Raw genomic sequence first — 20,717 nt, 5'->3', positions numbered from 1 at the left:
GCTCAGATGAAACTGGCCCAACTTTTTGACCCTCAACATTCTACAATTAAACTTTTTATTTTGAGATAAATGTAGATAAATGTGCAGTTGTTAAAAACTGACAGCGATCCTATTTATCCTTTACCCAGTTTCCTTCAATGATATCATTATGCAAAACTGTAGTATAATATCTACAACCAGGATATTGCCGTTGATACTGATAGATCTTATGCCAGTTTCTCCATTTTGACTTGTACTCACTTGTGCATATTTAGTTCTATGCAATTTTGTCCCATGTGTAAGTTTATGTATCCACTATCATACAGAATAGTGATATCGGTGATTTTTAGCTTATTTTTGAAGAACCAGCTTTTGGTTTCATTGATTTTCTTTTCTTTTTTATTCTTCTTCTTATTTTTTTTTTTTTTGAGACAGAGTCTCACAGTCACCCAGGCTGGAGTATAGTGGTGCACATGTGGCTCACTGTAACCTTAACCTCTTGAGGTCAAGCAATCCTCCCTCCTCCGCCTCTTAAAGTGCAGAGATTACAGGTGTGAGCCATTTTGCCTGATTTCCTGTATTGTTTTCTTTTTCTCACATTTGGCGATTTCTGCTCTTATTTTTATTATTTCCTACTTTCTGCTTACTTTGGATCTATTTTGCTCTTCTTTTTCTAATTTCTTGAACTAAGAACTTAAATTTGAATTTGTTTTCCTAATTTCTAATGCAAGCATTTAGTGTTATAAATTTTCCACTCAGCACTACTTAAACTGCACCCTTCTTTAATGTGATGTATTTTTTCATTTTAATTCATTTCTGTGTGTCTCCCCCTCAACCCTTTCAGACTTTACCTTTGACTCATGGGTTTAGAAGTTTATTCATTTGTTTAGAAGTGTGTTGTTTAATTTCCAAGTGTTTGAAGACATTCCTGTTATATTCTGTTATTGATTTCTATTTTGATTCTGTTATGGTTGAGGAAAATCTCTGTATGATTTCAATGATTTTAAATTTATTGAGGTGTGTTTTATCATTCAGGTTATTGTCTATCTTGCTGAATGCTTTTTGAGGCTTGTACAGAATGTATATTCTGCTATTACTGGATAGAATATTCTATAAATATAAGTAAAATCTTGTTGATTGATGGTGTTGTTCATTTCTTCTATATATTTGCTAATTTTACGACAAGTAGTTATATTAATTGCTGAGAGTGGGGTGCTGAAGTTCCTAAACTATAATTGTGGAGTTCTGTTGTTTGGTGCATATGTATTTAAGATTGCTTTGTCAGATTGATAATTGTGTAATATGTTTTCTTTGTTTTGAAGTTCATTTTATGTGATATCAATGTAGTCACTCCTGCTTTTTATTTATTTATTTATTTAGAAATAGGATCTCAGTCTGTCACCCAGGCTGGATTGTGGTGGTGCAATCATAGCTCACTGTAGCCTTGAACTCCTGGGCCCAAACAACCTTCCACCTCAGCCTCCCTAGTAGCTGGGACTAACAGGCATGTGTCACTATGCCCAGCTAATTAAAAAATATATTTTTTAAGAGACAGGGTCTGGCTATGTTGCCCAGGCTAGTCTCAAACTCCTGGCCTCAAGCAATTCTCTCTTCTTGGCCCCCCAAAGCACCGGGATTACAGGCATCACTCCCACTTTTTTACAGTGAACCACTACTCCCATTGTTTTTTACAATTAATTAATGTTAGTGTAATATATATTTTTCCATTCTCTTCATTTAAACCTACCTGTTGTTATATTTGAAGTTAGTTTCTTTTAGACAGTATATAGTAGGGCCATGGTTTTTTGTTTTTTTGCGGGAGGGGAGTATTCTGACGATATCTACACTGTAATTTACGGATTTGGACTGTATACATTTAAAGTGATCATTGATATGTCAAGGCTTAAGTTTGTCATTTGAGTATTTCTTTAATGTGTTTTTTTATTTGCCTTTCTAGGAGTTACTTGAACATTTTTAAGGGTGTCACCTTGGTGTTTTATTTATATGTGTTTGAATAAATCATTTTGTGTAGTTTTTTTTAAGTTGTTGCTTGAGGTGTTAAAATATATACACATATCTTATTGCAGCCTAGTATATTGACATTTTATCACTCAGTGACATACTGAAACTCTACTTCCATTTAGGTCCCTTTACCTGTGTGTATGGGAGGAAAAAATAAACTGATGGCTTTCTCCTACTCCACTCTCATACTCAACACACTACACACTTTGTGATCAGATACAAGAATGTTTTTCCTTATACCAAGCAATCCTCCAGCAGACACTGAGTGTGCTACAATTTAACTCAATTCTGACACTATTTACCTAGAGATAGCATCAGATCCCACAGGTTAAGGGCCCAGTCACCCAACACTGACCCCCACTTCAGTCACCAATCTCATGCCCCACGTTGTCACATATACTTCTAGCTATGAATTGAGATTTCCAAAACCCCCTCTCTAGGTTTGATAGTTTGGCAGCATGGCTCATAGAACTCAAGGAAACACTTACATCTACTGGTTTATTATAAAGTATATGACAGACTGGGTGTGGTGGCTCATGCCTGTAAACCCCAGCACTTTGGGAGGCCGAGATGGGTGGATCACTTGAGGTCAGGAGTTTGAGACCAGCCTGGCCAACAAGGTGAAAATAAAATACAAAAATTAGCCAGGCGTGGCAGTGCATGCCTGTAATCCCAGGTACTTGAGAGGCTGAGGCAGGACAATCGCTTGAACCCAGGAGGCGGAGGCTGCAGTGAGCTGGGATCATGCCACTGCACTCCAGCCTGGGCGACAGAGCGATACTCCATCTCAAAAAAAAATTAAATTAAAATTAAAGTATATGATAGAGAATACAGATCAGCAGGCAGATAAGAGAATCACAGGGCAAAGTCTGTGGAAAGGGCTGCAGAGCTTCCCTGCCTGCTCTGGGTACATCATTTTCCTTGCCCCACCATGTGTTCAGCAGCCCAGAAACTCTCTGAACCCTGTAGTTCAGGGATTTTTATGGAAGCTTCATCATGTCTGCATGATCTATTATTAACCCAATCTCCAGCTCCCCTCCCCTTCCCAGAGAATGGGAGGTGGGGCTGAGAGTTTCAAGCTTCTACTTATGGCTGGGTCTTTCTGGTCACCAGCCTCCATCTAGGAATCCACCAAGAGTTGCCTCAATAGAACAAAAGACCCTCCCATCCCCCAGGAAACTCCAAGGTATTAGGAGCTCTGTGTCAGGACCTGGGCTTAAATACCAAATATTAGAACAAAAGATGCACTTACCATCTCTTTTGCTCAGGACTTTACAATGGTTTTAGCAGCTCTGTGCAAGAAACTAGAGCCAGAGACAAAATATGTATTTTTTATTACATCATAATATCGTAACCTGCCTCTCTTTTTAAGTATAATTACCTCAAGTACTTCCTCTGCATCTATTAAGCACCACAATAGATGTTATAATTTTTGCCTCAACTGTCAAATATGAGTTAAGAAACTCATAAGGAGAATAGTCTATTATATTTTCTTTTCTTTTTATCCATTCTGTTGTTCTTTCTTTTCGGAACTTCCAGCCTTCTTTTAGCATTTCTTTTCTGTTTGGAGAGCTTCCTTTCGCATTCTTTAAGGGTAGGACTGCTGGCCACACATTCTCTTATTTCTCCTTCATTCTTAAAATACAGTTTCACTGTATGTAGAATTCATGGTTGACAGTTCTTCTCTTTCAGCACTTGAAAAATGCGGAGCCACTTCATTCTAGCCTCCCTGGTTTCAGATGAAAAATCTGTTCTCATTCAAATTGATGTTTGCCTATGGATAATGCATTCCTCCTTGGTTGCTCTTAAGATTTTTTTCTTTCTTGGGAAGTTTTCAGCCCTTATGTTTTCAATACTTGTTTAGCCTTCAAATCTTTCTGGAGTCTTTCTGGGTTCTGAATGTTAGGTCTTCTGTTATTGTCTCGTAGTTCCTTCCTTCCTTCCCACCCTTTACCTCATCTGTCTTCTCTCTGTTGATCAAATTGAATAAATTCAATGGAATTGTCCTCAAGGTCAGTGACTTTATCTTTTGTAATCTCCATGCTACCAATGAGCCCACCCAATGAGTTTTTAAATTTTGTTGCTGCACGTTTCAATTCTGTGGTTTCCATTTGGTTCCTTTTTAACTTCTATTTCTTTGCTGAGGTTTTCTATTTTTTCATATGTTTCAAAGGATTTTATAATTGCTTACTGAAACTACGTTATGGCAGTTGCTTTAAAATCTTTGCCAGATAGTTCCACCATCTGATTCATTTCACTATCAATGTCAGCTGTTGCCTTTTCTCGCTCCAGTTGTGACTTTCCTGGTTCTTGGTGTGACAAGTCATTTTCAATTGTATCCTGGACATTTTGCAAGTTATGTTACGAGACTCTTATTCTATATAAATCTTCTATTTTAGCAGGCAGCCGCCCTGTTTAGGTTTATTGTGTCAGTTTTGCCTGCTTTTGTGGGCTATAGTTTTAATGACAGTTGTGTTTTCTGAGCCTTCGCAGTGCTATTCTGGTCTGCTTTGCTCTTGAGGGTCTGCTTAAGCTCCTACTGGGTTGCTACATATGGTGTCTACAGAGGCAGAAGGCACTTCTCTAGGTTGACTGGTGTCATTATGTGGGCGTGGGGGATGCCCTAGGTCACCTTCTGCCTGTGCATGAGTGGCTGAAAGATACCAGGCCTGCTGGCACTGCTTGTGCAAGTGAAGGAGCCTACCTGCCATCGCCTGGCGTGGAGCAGTAGATGACCTGGCCTGCATGGGTTTCACTGTTACCACGGATACGGGCAGATTGAGCCCCCTGCTGCTGGTGGGGATGGGATGTGAAGTGGGTTGGCCGGTTTGGATTCTTTTGTTGCCACTGCTGCAGGGGTACTGGCCTGCTGCTGTCTGTGGCTGTGGAGTAGGGGAGTGGTTGGAAACTCATTTCTGCTGGTGCTAGTGCTGTGAGGAGATTGGGTCCACCACTGCCACTGGCTGTGGATCTCCTTACTGAGTTCTCCTTTCCTGGTCCCTTAGCCAGAGGGAGAAGAACTCTCTTTCTCTCTGTGTGTGTGTGTCTGTCTCTCTCTCTTGCCTGCCTACCTTCCTCCCTTCCTTCCTTCTTTCCCCCTTCCGCCTTCCCCCTTTCGTCTCCTCTCCTCTCCTCCCCTCCCCTCCCCTTCTTTCCTTTCCTTCCTCCCTTCCTTCTCTTTCTCTCTCCTATGCCTGTCTGTGGTTTCAGGCTGGCTGGTGCCCAGGATATATGGAAGATAAAGAAAATCCAGAAAACCGGCCGGGCGCGGTGGCTCACGCTTGTAATCCCAGCACTTTGGGAGGCCGAGGCGGGCGGATCACGAGGTCAGGAGATCGAGACCACGGTGAAACCCCGTCTCTACTAAAAATACAAAAAATTAGCTGGGCGTGGTGGCGGGTGCCTGTAGTCCCAGCTACTCGGGAGGCTGAGGCAGGAGAATGGCGTGAACCCGGGAGGCAGAGGTTGCAGTGAGCCGAGATCGCGTCCCTGCACTCCAGCCTGGGCCACAGAGCGAGACTCCGTCTCAAAAAAAAAAAAAAAAAGAAAATCCAGAAAACCAACTGTTCTGTTATTCTTCGAGTCCTGAGTCCCTAGTCTGTCCATCTTCTTTCTGCCATTCAGAGTCCTTTTGTGATTGCTGAATTCTTTCCATGGTACTTGGTTGTGTTTAACAAGAAGCAGCCAGAAAAAGTGAGTCTGTAACATCTTCTCCTGAAACTGGAAGCTGCCTCAGGATTTTTACCAAATGCTTGTTGGTTGAAGCCAGGGGTTCCCAACCTGGGTCTTCCAAATTCCAGCAGCTTCTTGTGTTTTGGCTGTGGGTCTAGAAGGTGGTACCAAAGGGGAGAGGAGAAGCTGAACAGAAGTAAACCATGATTAAATCAAGTTTTTAAAAGTGCATAGATATGTGTGTGTGTACAATTTTCTTAAAATAATGAAGACCTTTAAATATATGGTGAAAAAGAGAGAGGAAAAAGGAGAGGGCTTGAGGATATGAGATAGTGGGAAAATAATGTGAAAATCAGGGCAGGGTTAGAAATTTTTGCATCCAGGGATTCTAACCAGAGCAACTGACAATTGCACACCTGACATCCTAATGGTCCTTATGCCTTCTAGAGAAACAATGTGACAATAATTAATCAGGATCCCAGGAGGAGCTTGTAAGGGCAACCAGAAAAGTCCCACAGTTTGAATACACATGAATTACCTTCTCATGAAATGATAATATGTGCTTAAGGCATCTGACATTCAGCTGCAAATGCTGAAGGAAGAAGAGGAGAAAATAACAGAGAGGGCAGGAATGCTAAACCGTTTGCCTTCGTCAATGCACTGCCTACTGAGACAGCAGATGGAAAGGATTCACCTGGGAGGATTTGGAGAACTCTTGGTTCGGTTGCTGGTAAAACTGCTATCTCTGATGCACAGCTTTCGGGGATTTAAGAAAAAGGCAATGAGAGAATAAGGCCTTTTGGGTGTTAAACAAGCAAACAGGCCTGGTTTGGTCCACAAGCATATTTGCAGAGAGAATCATCTATCCCAAAGGGGCCATTATTCAGATGGCCTTAATATGTTCTTTCTCTGACTGTGACCTTGCTCATGAGGACTGAGTTCTCAGATACACAGGGAGGGTGATTTTCCACTAGAGAAAGCAAGCAAAGTGAGAGAGAGCCATGTACTGTGAAGTGACCTGAGAGAATGAGAATGGAGAGGGGAAAAGGAATAAACAAGTATTTTGAGACAAAATGCATATGCCTGTAATCCCAGCACTGTGGGAGACCAAAGCAGGAAGATCACTTGAGGCCAGGAGTTCAAGACCAGCCAAGGCAACAAAGCAAGACCCTATCTCTCTCTCTATAAAAAAAAAAAAAAAAAAAAAAAATTAGCAGGGCATGGTCGCATGCACTTGTGGTCCCAGCTACTTGGGAGGCTGAGGCAGGAGGATTGCTTGGACTTGAGATCAAGGCTGTAGTGAGCCATGATCACGCCACTGCACTCCAGTCTGGGTAACAGAGTGAGACCTTGTCTCTAAATAAATAGTTTGAAAATTTCATACATAGAAAAGTGGAAAGAATAGTTAACCTTCATATACTCATCAGCTGGATGTGATAACTTGTTAACATTTTGTCATATCTGCTTTATCTTGTTTCTGTTGAAATATATTTAATTTACAGGTGTTAAGATATTTTAGTCTAAATATTTCAATATACATTTCTAAGAAATAAGGATATTTTCTCACAAAACCACAATGCTTTTATCACATGTTTATGATATCTTTCACTCTAAATTTTAAATTTGGCCAGGTGCAGTGGCTCAGAACTATAATCCCCACACTTGGGAGGCTGAAGCAGGAGAATCACTTGAGCCCAGGAGTTCAAGACCAGCCTGAGCAACACAGTGAGACCCTGATCTATTTTAAAAAATAAGTTTAAAATTTTTATGTAGTTAAAACTGTTAGGCGCGGTGGCTCACACTTGTGTAACCCCAGCACGTTGGGAGGCCGAGGCACGTGGATCACCTGAGGTCAAGAGTTCGAAACCAGCCTGACCAATATGATGAAACCCTGTCTGTACTAAAAAAAAAAAAAAAAAAAAAAAAAATGCAAAAATTAGCCAGATGTGGTGGTATGCGCCTGTAATCCCGGCTACTCAGGAGGCTGAGACAGGAGACTCAATTGAACCTGGGAGGCAGAAGTTGCAGTGAGCTGAGATCTTGCCACTGCACTCCAGCCTGGACAGCAAGAGCTAAACTGTCTCAAAAAACAAAAAACTGTCAATCTTTTATTATTTTGCATTGCTGTTGGTTTTAGGAAGGCCTTTCTCATGCAGGACTATAAAAACACTTAGGTATATTGTCATCTGTAACTTTTATAGTGTTATTTTTTACATTTAGATCCTTAATCCATCTGAAGTTTTTTCTCTGTCTATAATGTGAGGTAGGGATCTCACCATCTATTGGATATTTAGGTAATTCATCCTTTACCAGCACTTAAAAATGTTAGCCATAAATTTCCATGAATTTGAACACCTATCTTATTCTCTTGCTTAAAATCCTTAAATCACTTCACATTGTTCTTAGAACAAAATTCAAATTCTTTCCCTTGGCCTAAAAAACCATAGCCTGCTTCTGAAATTCATCTACCCCTCTGCCTCTGAGGGTTGTCCTTCAGCCACATGGGACTCCCTTTATCCAGACACTTCAGCTCATCCCAGGCTGAGTTTGCACTAACTTTGCACATATTGTTCCCTCTGACTGGATGCTCCAGCCATTGTCTGCCTGGCCTTGTGACTCCTGCAGCTGAAAGCTCAAATGCCACTTCTTCGGAGTCTTCCTCACACCAGTCTGTCCAGAGTGGCCACCCCAGGCACCACCGCGTCATTCTTTATTATCCCAGAGTGCTTCTCACTATTTGAAATGGACTTGCTTTTGTCCATCACCCCTCACTAGGAGATCTTCCAGGTCTGGTTCACTGCTGCAGCCCTAGCTGTAGTAGAGATTTGGTCGCAGTCCTGGGATGACTACATCTAATCTGTGCTTTCACATAGATTACATAGCACAAGCCTATATAAATATTTACAATTTAAAAGTGGACTAAATGAACAAAATTAAATTTATAATAGTGCATGTGACATACAGGTAAGTAAAAAAGTATAAAAGTGGTGTACCCCAAAATGACTAAAGCTTGGAATTCAGTGGGATGAATTACTGAGTCAAAGATATCCTTTTAGGCCAGATGCCGTGGCTCACGCCTGTAATCCCAATACTTTGGGAGGCGGAGGCGGGTGGATCACCTGAGGTCGGGAGTTTAAGACCAGCCTGGCCAACATGGGGAAACCCCATCTCTACTAAAAATACAAAAAATTAGCCAGGTTTGGTGGTGGGCACCTGTAGTCCCAGCTACTCAGGAGGCTGAGGCAGGAGAATCACTTGAACCTGGGAGGTGGAGGTTGCAGTAAACCAAGATTGCACCACTGCACTCCAGCCTGGGCGACAGAGCGAAACTCCGTCTCAAAAAAAAAAAAAAAAAAATCCTTTTATAATTTTGATAGAGGTTGCCATATTCTACTTAGAAAAGCCATAGCAATTTACCTTCCCACTGAGAGTTAATCAGAGCATTTGTCTCTCTGCATCGTGGCCAGCACTAGATTCCTTTTAACTTTTTATAGCCCTACAAAATGTAAGAATCAAGAAACAAAATGCAAAAACAAAGACTATCTCATTGGTGTTCAAAGTTGTAGTTCCTTATGTTTGAATGTAGTGGCACGTGATTTCATGATCATTTTACATATATATATATATGTTTTTTTAACCACCTGTTCATGTCTTTTGTCAATGTTTCCATTCAGTTGTTTTTCTAATGATTTGTACAACTTGTTTCTTGAAAAAGTTCTCTCTGTTAGACGTGTTCTAAGTATTTTTCCTAGTTTTGATCTTACATATGGTTAGGCAGTCGTTTTTATCAAATTTGTCCTTTATGATTTTTAGGCTTTGTGTCAGTCTTAGAAAAATCTTCCCTGTTCCAATATATCTATATATAGATATCTCTATTTATGTATCCATATCACCTGTGTTTTATTCTAACATTTTTGTGATTTTATTTTTTTATTTTGAGTCTTTAATCCATCTAATATTCATTTTGATATGAGAAATAAGGTGGGGAATCCAGCCTTTTTCACTCTCCCTCCCCCAATGTGGGGAGCCAGTGACTAAGAGCAGTTGCTAAAACCTCCACCTTTTCCTTATGGGTTTGCAATGCCACCTTCGCCATATACTCAATTTCCACAGGCATTTATATCTATTTACGGACTGTACTCTTTTCTTTTGTCTATGCCTTTTTTGCTGCTTTAATTACTATAGAATTAAAAATGTTTTCACATTTGAGAAGGCTAGCTCCTTCTTTTAAATTTTTTGGCTATTCATGCATGTTTAGCCTTTTAAAAGAATTTGCACTGTGGCTGCAGGGTAAAGAGAGGCAAAGGTAGATATGGATTGACCAGATGGAAGTTTCTTGCAGTATTCCAGAAGAGCAATGGTGGGAGACTAATGGGGTATGATGGATCACCTATCCCACTTGATGTGGTTTGGCTGTGTATCCACTCAAATCTCATCTTGAATTGTAGCTCCTGTAATTCCCATGTGTCATGGGAGGAACCAGGTGGGAGGTAATTGAATCATAGGGGTGGGTCTTTCTCATGCTGTTCTCATGATAGTGTTGAATAGGTCTTGCAAGATCTGATGGTTTTATAAAGCGGAGTTACTACACAAGCTCTCTTGCCTGGCACCATGCAAGACGAGACTTTGCTTCTCATTTGTTTTCAGCCATGATTGTGAGGCCTCCTCAGCCATGTGGAACTGTGAGTCAATTAAACATCTTTCCTTTATAAATTACCCAGTCTCGGGTATGTCTTTCTAAGCAGCATGAGAACAGATTAATACACCACTGAATTCCAAACCTTAGTCATTCTCAGGTATACCACTTTCATACAATTGGACATATATGTTACCTGCACTATTATTAATTTTTAAATTAATTCAGTCCACTTTTAAATTTCAAATACTTATATTAGGCTTGTCCTATGCAATACATCTGAAAGCATGGACTAGATGTAGGAGTTCTATTTTTCTAACATATTAAACTGAATAGATTACCAATTAAAATAAACATTGTTTTTCCACGTAGTATCTAAAATTATTTGTGCTACCAGCAGTTTGAGAAACACTGGTCACAGCAAACTGTTCTCATCGGTTCTCTACTTAAAAGGGGGCCTGGGCTGGTGGGTAATATCTGCTGCTTGATCAGGATGCTGGCTACACAGGCAGGTTGTTTGTGAAAATCATCAAGGTGTTCACTTGTATGATATATGCATGTTTCCGTGTAATTATTATTATCCAATACAAAGTTTTAAAAGCTTTAAAAAGTTTAAAAAGCTGGCCGGGCACAGTGGCTCACACATGTAATCCTAGCACTTTGGGAGGCCGATGTGGGAGGATTGCTTGAGGTCGAGTTCAAGATCAACCTGGCCAACACAGCAAGATCCCATCTCTATTTTGTCAAATAAATTATTTTAAAATAAAAAAGCATAGCTCTATTGCTTTGTGCCAATTACTGGTAATAAGATCTGTTACATGGGCCTTTATATAGGTTATGCAAAGAAATAGACTAATGAAATGAGTACTAGCACACGAATTTAAGACATCGGTAGGAGTTCTCTTCTTAAGTGTTCTGATGTTTCTGTGCTCTTAGTTCTGATGTCTCACAAAGACCTGAAAAGAGCCACAGATGATATCACAGGCCAGTCATAACATGCATGCGATGGTATAATGTTGGTGAATTTATCTGTAGGGTAGAATTAGACAATAATGCCAAAGGCCAAAGCCTCAATATCCTTATCTGTTAGCCTTTATTAAAGATTCACAGAAATAAATGGAAAATGCCATCCTAACCTCACAGAGATCAAATTAAGCAGTGAGTTTGCAGGGAATCAAATATCTTGTATTGACCTGTCACAAACACTTATTCAGATGCAAGTAAACACATACCACACTCCTTTTAAACCTAAGGTGATTCTGGCTTTGAGACTTCTAAATTCTCTACTTTTGGGTTATCCTCTCACTGGGCACTCTTGGCACACATATTAATAAAGGTTATGAAATGTTTGACACTAAAATCTCATTGCCAAATAGAAGCTGCTGCTTCCCAACATGAGGATTCAAATAACTCGTATTTTTTGTCCTTTTAAAAACATCATAAAATAATCCAGTTTCCTTCTGTAGGTAGCCATGGAGACTAACTGCAAACATTGCACTGACTGAGTCATACTAAAAATGATAGCATTCTTCAAGGACATCTATTAATATGCTTCTCATTAAAAAAACAATAACGCTAGCTACCTTAAAATTTAATTGTCAGGTTTTCAATTATAAGTCCCCCTGGCTTCACGATTATTTGGGGGCCAGTAGAATAGGAAATGCCCACGGAGAAAGAAGCAGATGATTGCTTGTCAGAGGAAAACCTGAAGTCTTGTTTTCTCCAGTGTCTCTCAAAGACCTGTTCATTTCCTATTTCTACCATTTGGGTCTCCTTCCAGGGGGTGCCTCTACACTTCAATCTGGAACACTGTTTCTTACATCTAATCTCCCCAGCACTGGAAGACTGAGTGTGAGTGTGTCATTCCTAACCTTTAAAAGGCTTCTCTCTCCATCCAAGAGTCCCTGGGAGACCTTCCTGAGATGGAACACTCACTCTCAATGTATACTTTCAGGCCAATCCATTTGCATAATCCGCTTTCTAGAAAGCTTTTGGAATCTTAGGCCAATTAAATTTCACCTCAAGTGTCTCAAAATCTAATTGCTCAGGGCTGCCAGCTTCTTTTGTTGTTCCCCCCAACCCAAAGGCAATATAACCCTTTCGCCAATGCAATTTGTTGAAAGTGCTGCTGAGATAGGGATTAGCGTAAGGCTTCCAATTGCAGTTTCAGAGATCCCGGTGCCAGGTGATGTAATTCTACCAACTGAGTCTCAAATGGGGGTTCAGGACATGACCCGCAGAGTGGAGCATCTGCCAGTGCAAACCTGCACTGGCTATTTAAAGAGCTCCCTGGTGAGGAAGGGCTCAGGCCTGGAGGACAGGGACAAGGTGGCCAAGTCCTGCTCTGGGCAAGGCTTTGCAAATGGAGCTCAGGGTGTTGGAGGCAAGGACAGGGCAGGGGTGAGGGGCCAACCGTTCACAAGGTGACAGAGGGTGCAGGCAGGCAGAATACAAGAGAAAGTAGGGCCCCACCTGGGCAAAGGATTATTTATTCTCTTCAAACACAACTTGACAAGGCCACATGGCATCAGCCTAGCGTATCATAATTGTGCTTACATATACTGTGGTGGGTCGTGCACATTTGTTATCTTCTCACCTTTCACATTTGCAATCTGATAAGAGACAAAGAGATTTTAAAAAGAACTGTGAATTTTAGCTGTTATTTTAGATTGTCCAAATGTTCCTTCCACACCCAGTTAGTATGATAAAACATGGATTTCTAGCTTTGGAGAGGAGGCAAGGGTGTGATCAAGATGTGATATAAGTTTCTAAACTGTATTTCAATCTTTATATTATTTTAGGACATGTATTCTCAATTACATGGTCTCAGTTTTACAACTTGATATGATTCCTTATACCTGAGATTCAGTGTAGAGCTTTGTATCCTTCTAAAACCTCATCTCACAGAAGCATGTTCTCTCAGGCTGGATTCTCCCAGAAGTATACTCTGAGTCAAGGATTCAGATATAAGAGGTTTATTAAGGAAAGGCTCCCAGAGACACCAGTAAATAAATGGGAGGAGGAAAGGGAAAGGGATTAAGCCCAGCAAGGGTGTGATTTCATGTAATGTCCCGGCCTCAGGCTGATCTCAAGGAAAGGGAGTGCTAGAGCATAAATTACTCCTCAGAGAATGTCCTTCCTTGAGGCAAGGGAGCTGGGCTTTTGACTCGTAGCCCTTGGCCAAGAGGACGGAGAACTCGCAGACCCTGCTGGCTCTCCATATGGGCGGACTGGCTCCAATACCAGGTCACAGGTGCCAGCCTTTAACCTCAAAGCACTTAATTGGGATTGGGCATGCAGAGCTGGCCAGAGACCCTAGGGGATCTGGGTGGCCACCAACAGTGCTGGCCATGGCGCAGCACCTCCATTACTACCCTGCACACCGCCCGGCACCAGTTACGGGTCTTTCATTACATTCTGCTGCAAGAGGAAATGAATAATATGTTTTGACAGTCCTGGGTTTGGCTTTTCCTCATCCAGAGATGTACTTCCTTCCTCCAGTGGGTAGAAGTGGGTGTCCCTGGAATGCCTCTGTAAGACTGAGCAGCCGTCCCGGTTGAAGATGACCCGGGCCATTTGAAAACTGCGGAGGGCATACTTTTGGCTCTCCTGGCCTCTTAGTTGAGTGATTTTCTGAGACAGGCACTTGCAGACAGATGCAGAGAGTGGGTTTGCAGAGCCTGGCTGTGGATGGCCAAACATTTCATAGAATCTATCCAGGGATTTCCGAAGGCCATCGTTCTCTTCCTTCTCTGACTGGCCTTTCACAGCAGGGTCAAGCCAGAAGTTCTCAGAGGTCCAGGAGTTATTTTGTTCTATATTTAAGTTACTGGTGTCTGCAAGACAAAACATATTCCAATACTCAAACACACAATCAAAAATATCAGAAAGCAAGCCAAGAGCAGATGATGCCTATTTTCAGTTCAACATGCTTACTGTTCCTGAGTAACTGGCAATGGGAATTATCAGCTGATTTCAAAATCTGTTCTCACCATCCTGAGGTTATGCCACTTGCTTGCTCACAACAAGAACATATTACTTGCGTGGACCAAGGATTCTTAGCCCGATGTCCCTGTATAGAAATTTAGGGTGCCTGTGAACTTGGATGGAAAAAATATACATATGTATTTATTTATTTTCACTAACCACAACCTGAAATTAAGCATTTCCTCCCATGATGAATGTAGGCAGCAAATCACAGTATTAATAGCAGTACCTGTAACTTTGTCACCAATAGATCTCAGCTGTTACAGGAAAAACTTGGGACTGTAGTACCCACCCCCAAACTGGGAAGGTGCTGAAAGACCAAACAGTAACTTGGACAAGTCCAGCTTGATGAGTAGTTGAGTTTATTAGGACTTATAACAGGGCATTCCCGGGTGGCAGCAGGATAGCTTAGAGATCCGTGCGTGTGCACAATGGGACTGTTTTCCTTGGTAGGTTCTCAGATTCTCTCCGGGATGTCTGGGTTCTCGAGGACACCTACTCCTCAGCTGGGCACCATGGCCTTGGCTCACTGCCCAGCCTTCAGGCTTCAAGCAGCAGACATACACTCTTAAGTCACCTGGTGGGGGACCCACTACACACTACAACAACTATTTTCATATCATATTATAGTATGTTGGAGGTATTTTAAATTTTTACGCTATCACTATGCTATGGACTGAATTGTGTCTGCACAAAATTCACGTGTTGAAGCTGTAACCCCTAACGTGACTATATTTGGAGTGAAGGCTTTTTAGGAGGTAATTAAAGTTAAATGAGGTCTATAGGTAGTATCCTAATCTGATAGGATTGATAACCTTATAAGAGGAGGAAGAGAAAAGGAGATCTCTTTTTTCTTTCTATTTGCAAGCACTAAGGAAAAGCCATGTGAGCACACAGTGAGAAGGTGGCTGTCTACAAGCCAGGAAAGGGGCCCTCACCAGAAGCTGACCAGGCAGGCACCCTGCTCTTGGACCTCCACGCCTGACCCTGATATAAGCTTTTATAAATCACTAGCTTTGACATTTCCCTGCCCCTACGAACTCAATCAGTAGCTATAATAAACACATCTGTACTTACCAATGCTGAAGTAAGGTGCATGGTGCAGTGGGTGGAGCTTTAGGAAAGGAGGTAGGATTTTGGTTTGGGCCCTAGTTTTGCTACTAGCTGGAAATGACATCTTGGACATGTCATACAACCTCTCTGGGCTTCAACTTTCTCAACTTTAAAATGAGGGTTTTACTAAACAATCTCTCTTCTAGAATGTCTATGGTAATGTAAAGATCAGAGAAAGAGATTACCCGAAAGTATCAGCACATTCTAAAAGAATATGGACATGTGTTCTTTGAGTCACACACAGGCCTACACATTGACAAGCATTCACCCATTCAACACATATTTATAGAAAGCTGATATTAAGGCAACTCATTACAAGTTGTTGAAGATATACAGATGGATGCTGAAGATCATGTCCCTCATCTAAGGTACCTGGAACCTAAGCAGGAAGAAGAGACATCATTACAGACATTAAACAACTGAAATATAGTCACAGGATGTACATAGATATGAAATGATGTAGTGACATTAACTGGGACACTGTGGACTCAGTGGAGACATGCAGTGCAAGGGTAGCAGAATGAGTGCATGCTCCCTCTTCAGAGGAGGTGACCTGCAATCTTATTCTGAAAGGACCATGGCAATGGAGAGGCAGGGTTGATGAACAGAAGGCAAGTGGCAAGAAGAAATAGAAACTAAATGGAGATGGCTGGTTCCAGTTCTCCTCCTCTGCCAACTGGCCTTTCTTCAGCAGCCTGAGACCCAGCCTGGAGGCTCAAGGAGAGAGAGAACTCAGAGTGGCCAGGGGGCACCCAAAACAGAGAACACGCTTTGTAAAGAATTCGATAGCAGGGATGGTATTTCCACTACACTAGTTTCCAGAAAGCTTAAAGCTATGTCCCAGGCCCGTCTTTTTTTTTTTTTTTTTTTTTTTAAAGGAATAGTAAAGAAATGTTCCTTGACCTTGCTATGCCCAGAGCTTTTACCCAAGTTCTTCCCAAGGACACTATCACTAGACTGAAGACTCCAGGATGGGTGGAAGGGGAGGGAGACAGATGCTGGTCTCTTTCTTGTTCTGATGGCATAGAAGCAGCAGGAGAGGGGTTCTTGGCCTGTACTCTTCAGAAGTGCCAGGTTTGTGAAAACCAAGGAAGGACTGAGTTACTGTCCCAGAATGAAGGAGGCTAAAACAGCCGTGACAGCCAAACGCAAAAAAACACTTTTTTTAAACTTCATCTTTTCATTGTAAAGCACATTACTGGGGCAACTGGAGAGCTGTGAATGGGGTCTGAGGATTAGATGGTAGTAATGCATCACTGTTAATTTCTTGATTTTGATGATTTTATTGTTTTAGAAGACAATGTCCTCATTTGTAGAAAAATCAGGATTGGTGGCCTTCAAGTGAGCAAATCTCAAATAATTCATGAAAAAGGGCTCTTTGTTTTAAAAAATTGTTGTAAAAAAATTAAAACAAACCTCTAGGGTGACAGATGTAAAAACTTCCTTTGCTGGCCTACTTTAATATCAAGCACCCAATAAGAAGCCTTAGCTTGGGTAACTGCCTAACAAATGATGTTGCTGTGAGAAAGCTGAAGGGAGGAGAGGGAATGGGGTCCCGTGATGGCAGGATGAAGGGTCCCTTCCTATCTTCTTCCCCACAGATGACCTTGTCCTGGGTAGGGGTTGGGGGGTGGTGGCTGGAAGACAGAAGCTGGGAAGGGCCAATGGGGTGGGTGGGAGAGAGCGGGGGATCCCCACCAGCAACACTGGGAAAGTTGAACCCTCAAAACTGTCCACTTTTAATAGAAAACGCCAAGCAACATGGCACGTACTTGGTAAGTAAATTGTCAATGTGCTTTGATATGCAGGATTTAAAATTTTCATCTGTGTTTCATTTAATTTAAAAATTTTGAAATCCAGTGTCCACAAAAGAGGCTAAAAGCTAGCTGTCTCCTATGTTTTTCATGCACATGTCAGGCAGTCTGCCAGTCGTCTTCAGAGAAACAACCCTTCCCCTTCAGAAGACCAATGACATACGGGTTGAGTCATTTACTATGTCAGTTCTTTTGAATGCTGCCTGCAGTCCATTTAAGTTTTTAATTTCCTTTTAAAATTTGCTTTACTACCAACTATAAAGCCTCCTCTCTAATCATAAGGCTGTTGTAGCTTTTTGGATGTCACCATTTCTTTGCCAGCAAATGCAGCTAATTGCTTTTCCTTTCCTGATGTGCCTATGTGTGGAAAGAATGATGGGTACTAGTCAGTTCCTGCTCAGTGATGCATCCTCACAGCTACGTTCAAACCCCACCTTATTCTCTCTGTTGGTATATTCCAACCTTGTAGAACTGTCAAAGGGGGATAGCAATGTCTTCAGGGAGAGTCTAGGGATGTTTCTGTGTCAGGGATTGCAAAGTGCTACTTGCATTTAGTGAGTGGGGTCAAGGATGTAAACATTCTACAGTGCACAGGACAAACAAAGAATGGTCCATCTCCCAAATACCAATAATGTCCCCCCGCCCCTCTCCCTTCCCCTGGGTCAAAGGATGGATCTTGAAAGGAGTGGGAACTCAATGTTGAATCCCGCTGCACTGTAGTATGTTGATTTGCCTTGAGCTCCCTAAGAGACTTTTGCTGTTGGTCGCCATTCCCTGCACAGCACCCTTCTTGCTGGTACCTATTCAAGTTATGCATTTTCCCTTCTCAGACCCTGAGATGGCTTTTTTACCCCACAACAATGGTTGAGGGGAAAAACCATTGGCCCTGGTCCCAATGATTCCAGTATTATTTAAAATGAATGGAACTTCCCTTTTTATTTCAGTATATTTTCCATCATGAATAGGATTTCTTTAGAAATTTACAAGAAGAAGAGGAGGGCAGGGCTTGATATCACAATGCTTTTGCATGCATCCAATTGTTAAATTTTCGCTTTGCCAACAAGAAAAGAGATAACATATAGATACTTCAGATTCCTTTTGAGGTGAAGTCTTACTCTGTCACCCAAGCTGGAGTGCAGTGGCATGATCTCAACTCACTGCAGCCTCCACCTCCTGGGCTCAAATGATCCTCTCACCTCAGCCACCCAAGTAGCTGGCCACAGGTGTGTGCCGCCATGCCTGGCTAATTTTTTGTATTTTTGGTAGAGATGGGGTTTTGCCATGTTGGCCAGGCTGGTCTCAAACTCCTGGCCTCAAGTGATTTGCTCACCTTGGACTTCCAAAGTGCTAGGATTATAGGCATGAGCCACCACGCTCAGCCTGATACTTGAGATTGTTATACACCTAAAAATATTTTTATATATTTAGGAGTTGTAGGTGCTTATTTGAATTCAGAAGACAGTCAACTGGCATAGAGCACTTGAGATTAATGGTTGTGTTCTGCGAGAGATGCCATTAGCCTTTAGAAACCCAGATATCCAATGAGGGATTCTTCCAGAGAACTTTCCATGGCTATTTCTGTGGTTCATAAATGCACAGCAGGGTTTCATCTCCGTGAAACATTTTTGCCTTCAACTGTAACAAGTTTCTACTAAATAGATTTGATATTTAGAATTCTGCCTTCTGCATGCATCTGAATCAATAGCCACCCACCCACCCTGCTTGATTGTCCAGAGTTTCTTTTACTAGCAATTGCTGATTAAGAGGACCTATGTATGGTTTCAAGGATGTTACAGAACTGAAAGAAATCTAAGACTTTTTTTTTTTTTTTGAGACGGAGTCTCACTCTGTCGTCCAGGCTGCAGTGCAGTGGCACGATCTTGGCTCACTGCAACCTCTGCCTCCGGGGTTCAAGTGATTCTCCTGCCTCAGCCTCCTGGCTAGCTGGTACCACAGGCACCCGCCACCATGCCTGGCTAGTTTTTTGTATTTTTAGTAGAGACTGGGTTTCACCGTGTTAGCCAGGATGGTCTCAAACCTCCTGACCTCGTGATCCACCTGCCTTGGCCTCCCAAAGTGTTAGAATTACAGGCATGAGCCAGGGTGCCTGGATTTTTTTTTTTTTTTTTTTTTTTTAGACAGGGTTTTGCTCTGTTGCCCCCAGGTTGGAGTGCCATGGCGCAACCACAGCTCACTGCCTGAGCCCACATCCTGGGCTCAGGCGATCCTCCCACCTCAGCCTTGAGTAGCTGGGTCTACAGGTGCATGCCACCACGTCTGGCTAACTTTTTTGTATTTTTTTATAGAGACGGGTTTCACCACATTGCCCAGGCTGGTCTCAAACTCCTTAGCTCAAGTAATCTGCCCGCTTTGGCCTCCCAAAGTGCTGGGATTATAGGTGTGAGACACAGCACCTGGCCAAGACTTAAGTTTTTTAAAACGAAAAGTATCAGGATTTAAGGAAAGAAGGAGTATGTGGCTTATTAGATTTCCTTCTATGCTGCTTGGATGGGAAGCCGTCCCTTTTTCAGGGCCCTGCATGGCACACTCCTAAGTTCCCAGGCCCTGCTTCCTTGGTTGGTCTGTTGGAGGCTCCCTGGGCTTGTGTGGCTCTAAAAATAGTCATGGGTCCCCTTTTAAACTGATGTTCATAATGGACTCATATGTTTAAAACATTTTAATTTGGCCGGGTATGGTGACTCAGCACTTTGGGAGGCCAAGGCAGGTGGATCACCTGAGGTCAGGAGCTAGAGACCAGCCTGGCCAACATGGCGAAACCCTGTCTCTACTAAAAATACAAAAATTAGCTGGGCGTGGTGGTGGGCGCCTGTAATCCCAGCTACTCGGGAGGCAGGAGAATCACTTGAACCTGGGAGGCAGAGGTTGCAGTGAGCCGAGATTGTACCACTGCACTCCAGCCTGGGCAACACAGTGAGACTCCGTCTCAAAAAAAATACACACACACACACACACACACACAAAAAAACCAGAAACAAAAACAAACAAACAAAACCTTTAATTTACAAATTAAATTGCAAATGGGAACATAAGATTTAGTTTAGACTTACGTGAGTGGCAATACCAGTAAACTTAAATTACGTAACTTTTTGCAACCACAAATCCTGTAATACACTGTACAGTAACAAGTATTGGCATTATCAGTTGAACTGTAAATATAAAATGCTTCTTCCAATTAAAAAATAAAATTGAAAGAAAAATTTTTTAAAGTCACAGGCATGAAAAGAACAAGGTGAACCGGGGAGTAGGGGGCAACGTTCTGGTCATCGATGATCACTTATCAGCAACTCTAGATGCACTATTAATCTTATGACAGAAGTCAGACTTCAGAAGCCTCACCATGCCCAGGAAAAGGTGCCTCCACGGGTGACACTACCATTTTTAGTATGCGAGGGGCCATGGGACATGGATCTGGGCTAGGCTGCATCTCCCTGCTCCATGCCTCACTTTTTTCTCCTTCATTCCTTTTTCTACCC

The 20,717-nt window shown here is 42.0% G+C and overlaps 1 protein-coding gene across 4 annotated transcripts in view; it reads right to left on the bottom strand.

Annotated features, from left to right (window-relative positions):
* Positions 1–12,770: 12,770 nt before the first annotated feature.
* Positions 12,771–20,717, bottom strand: part of SHLD1 (shieldin complex subunit 1) — a 94,916-nt gene continuing 86,969 nt past the window's right edge. For all 4 annotated transcript variants that reach the window (XM_030821950.1, XM_030821952.1, XM_003252363.4 and 1 more), the window contains one exon: positions 12,771–14,145. In XM_030821950.1, coding sequence (XP_030677810.1) covers positions 13,706–14,145 — 440 coding nt within the window. In that variant the 3' untranslated portion in view covers positions 12,771–13,705. The remainder of the gene's footprint in view (positions 14,146–20,717) is intronic.

Source organism: Nomascus leucogenys, chromosome 11 (assembly GCF_006542625.1).
Source record: "Nomascus leucogenys isolate Asia chromosome 11, Asia_NLE_v1, whole genome shotgun sequence".
Lineage (NCBI taxonomy): Eukaryota > Metazoa > Chordata > Mammalia > Primates > Hylobatidae > Nomascus > Nomascus leucogenys.
Note: the sequence above shows the minus strand (reverse complement) of the source record. Positions and strands in the feature narration are given on the sequence as shown.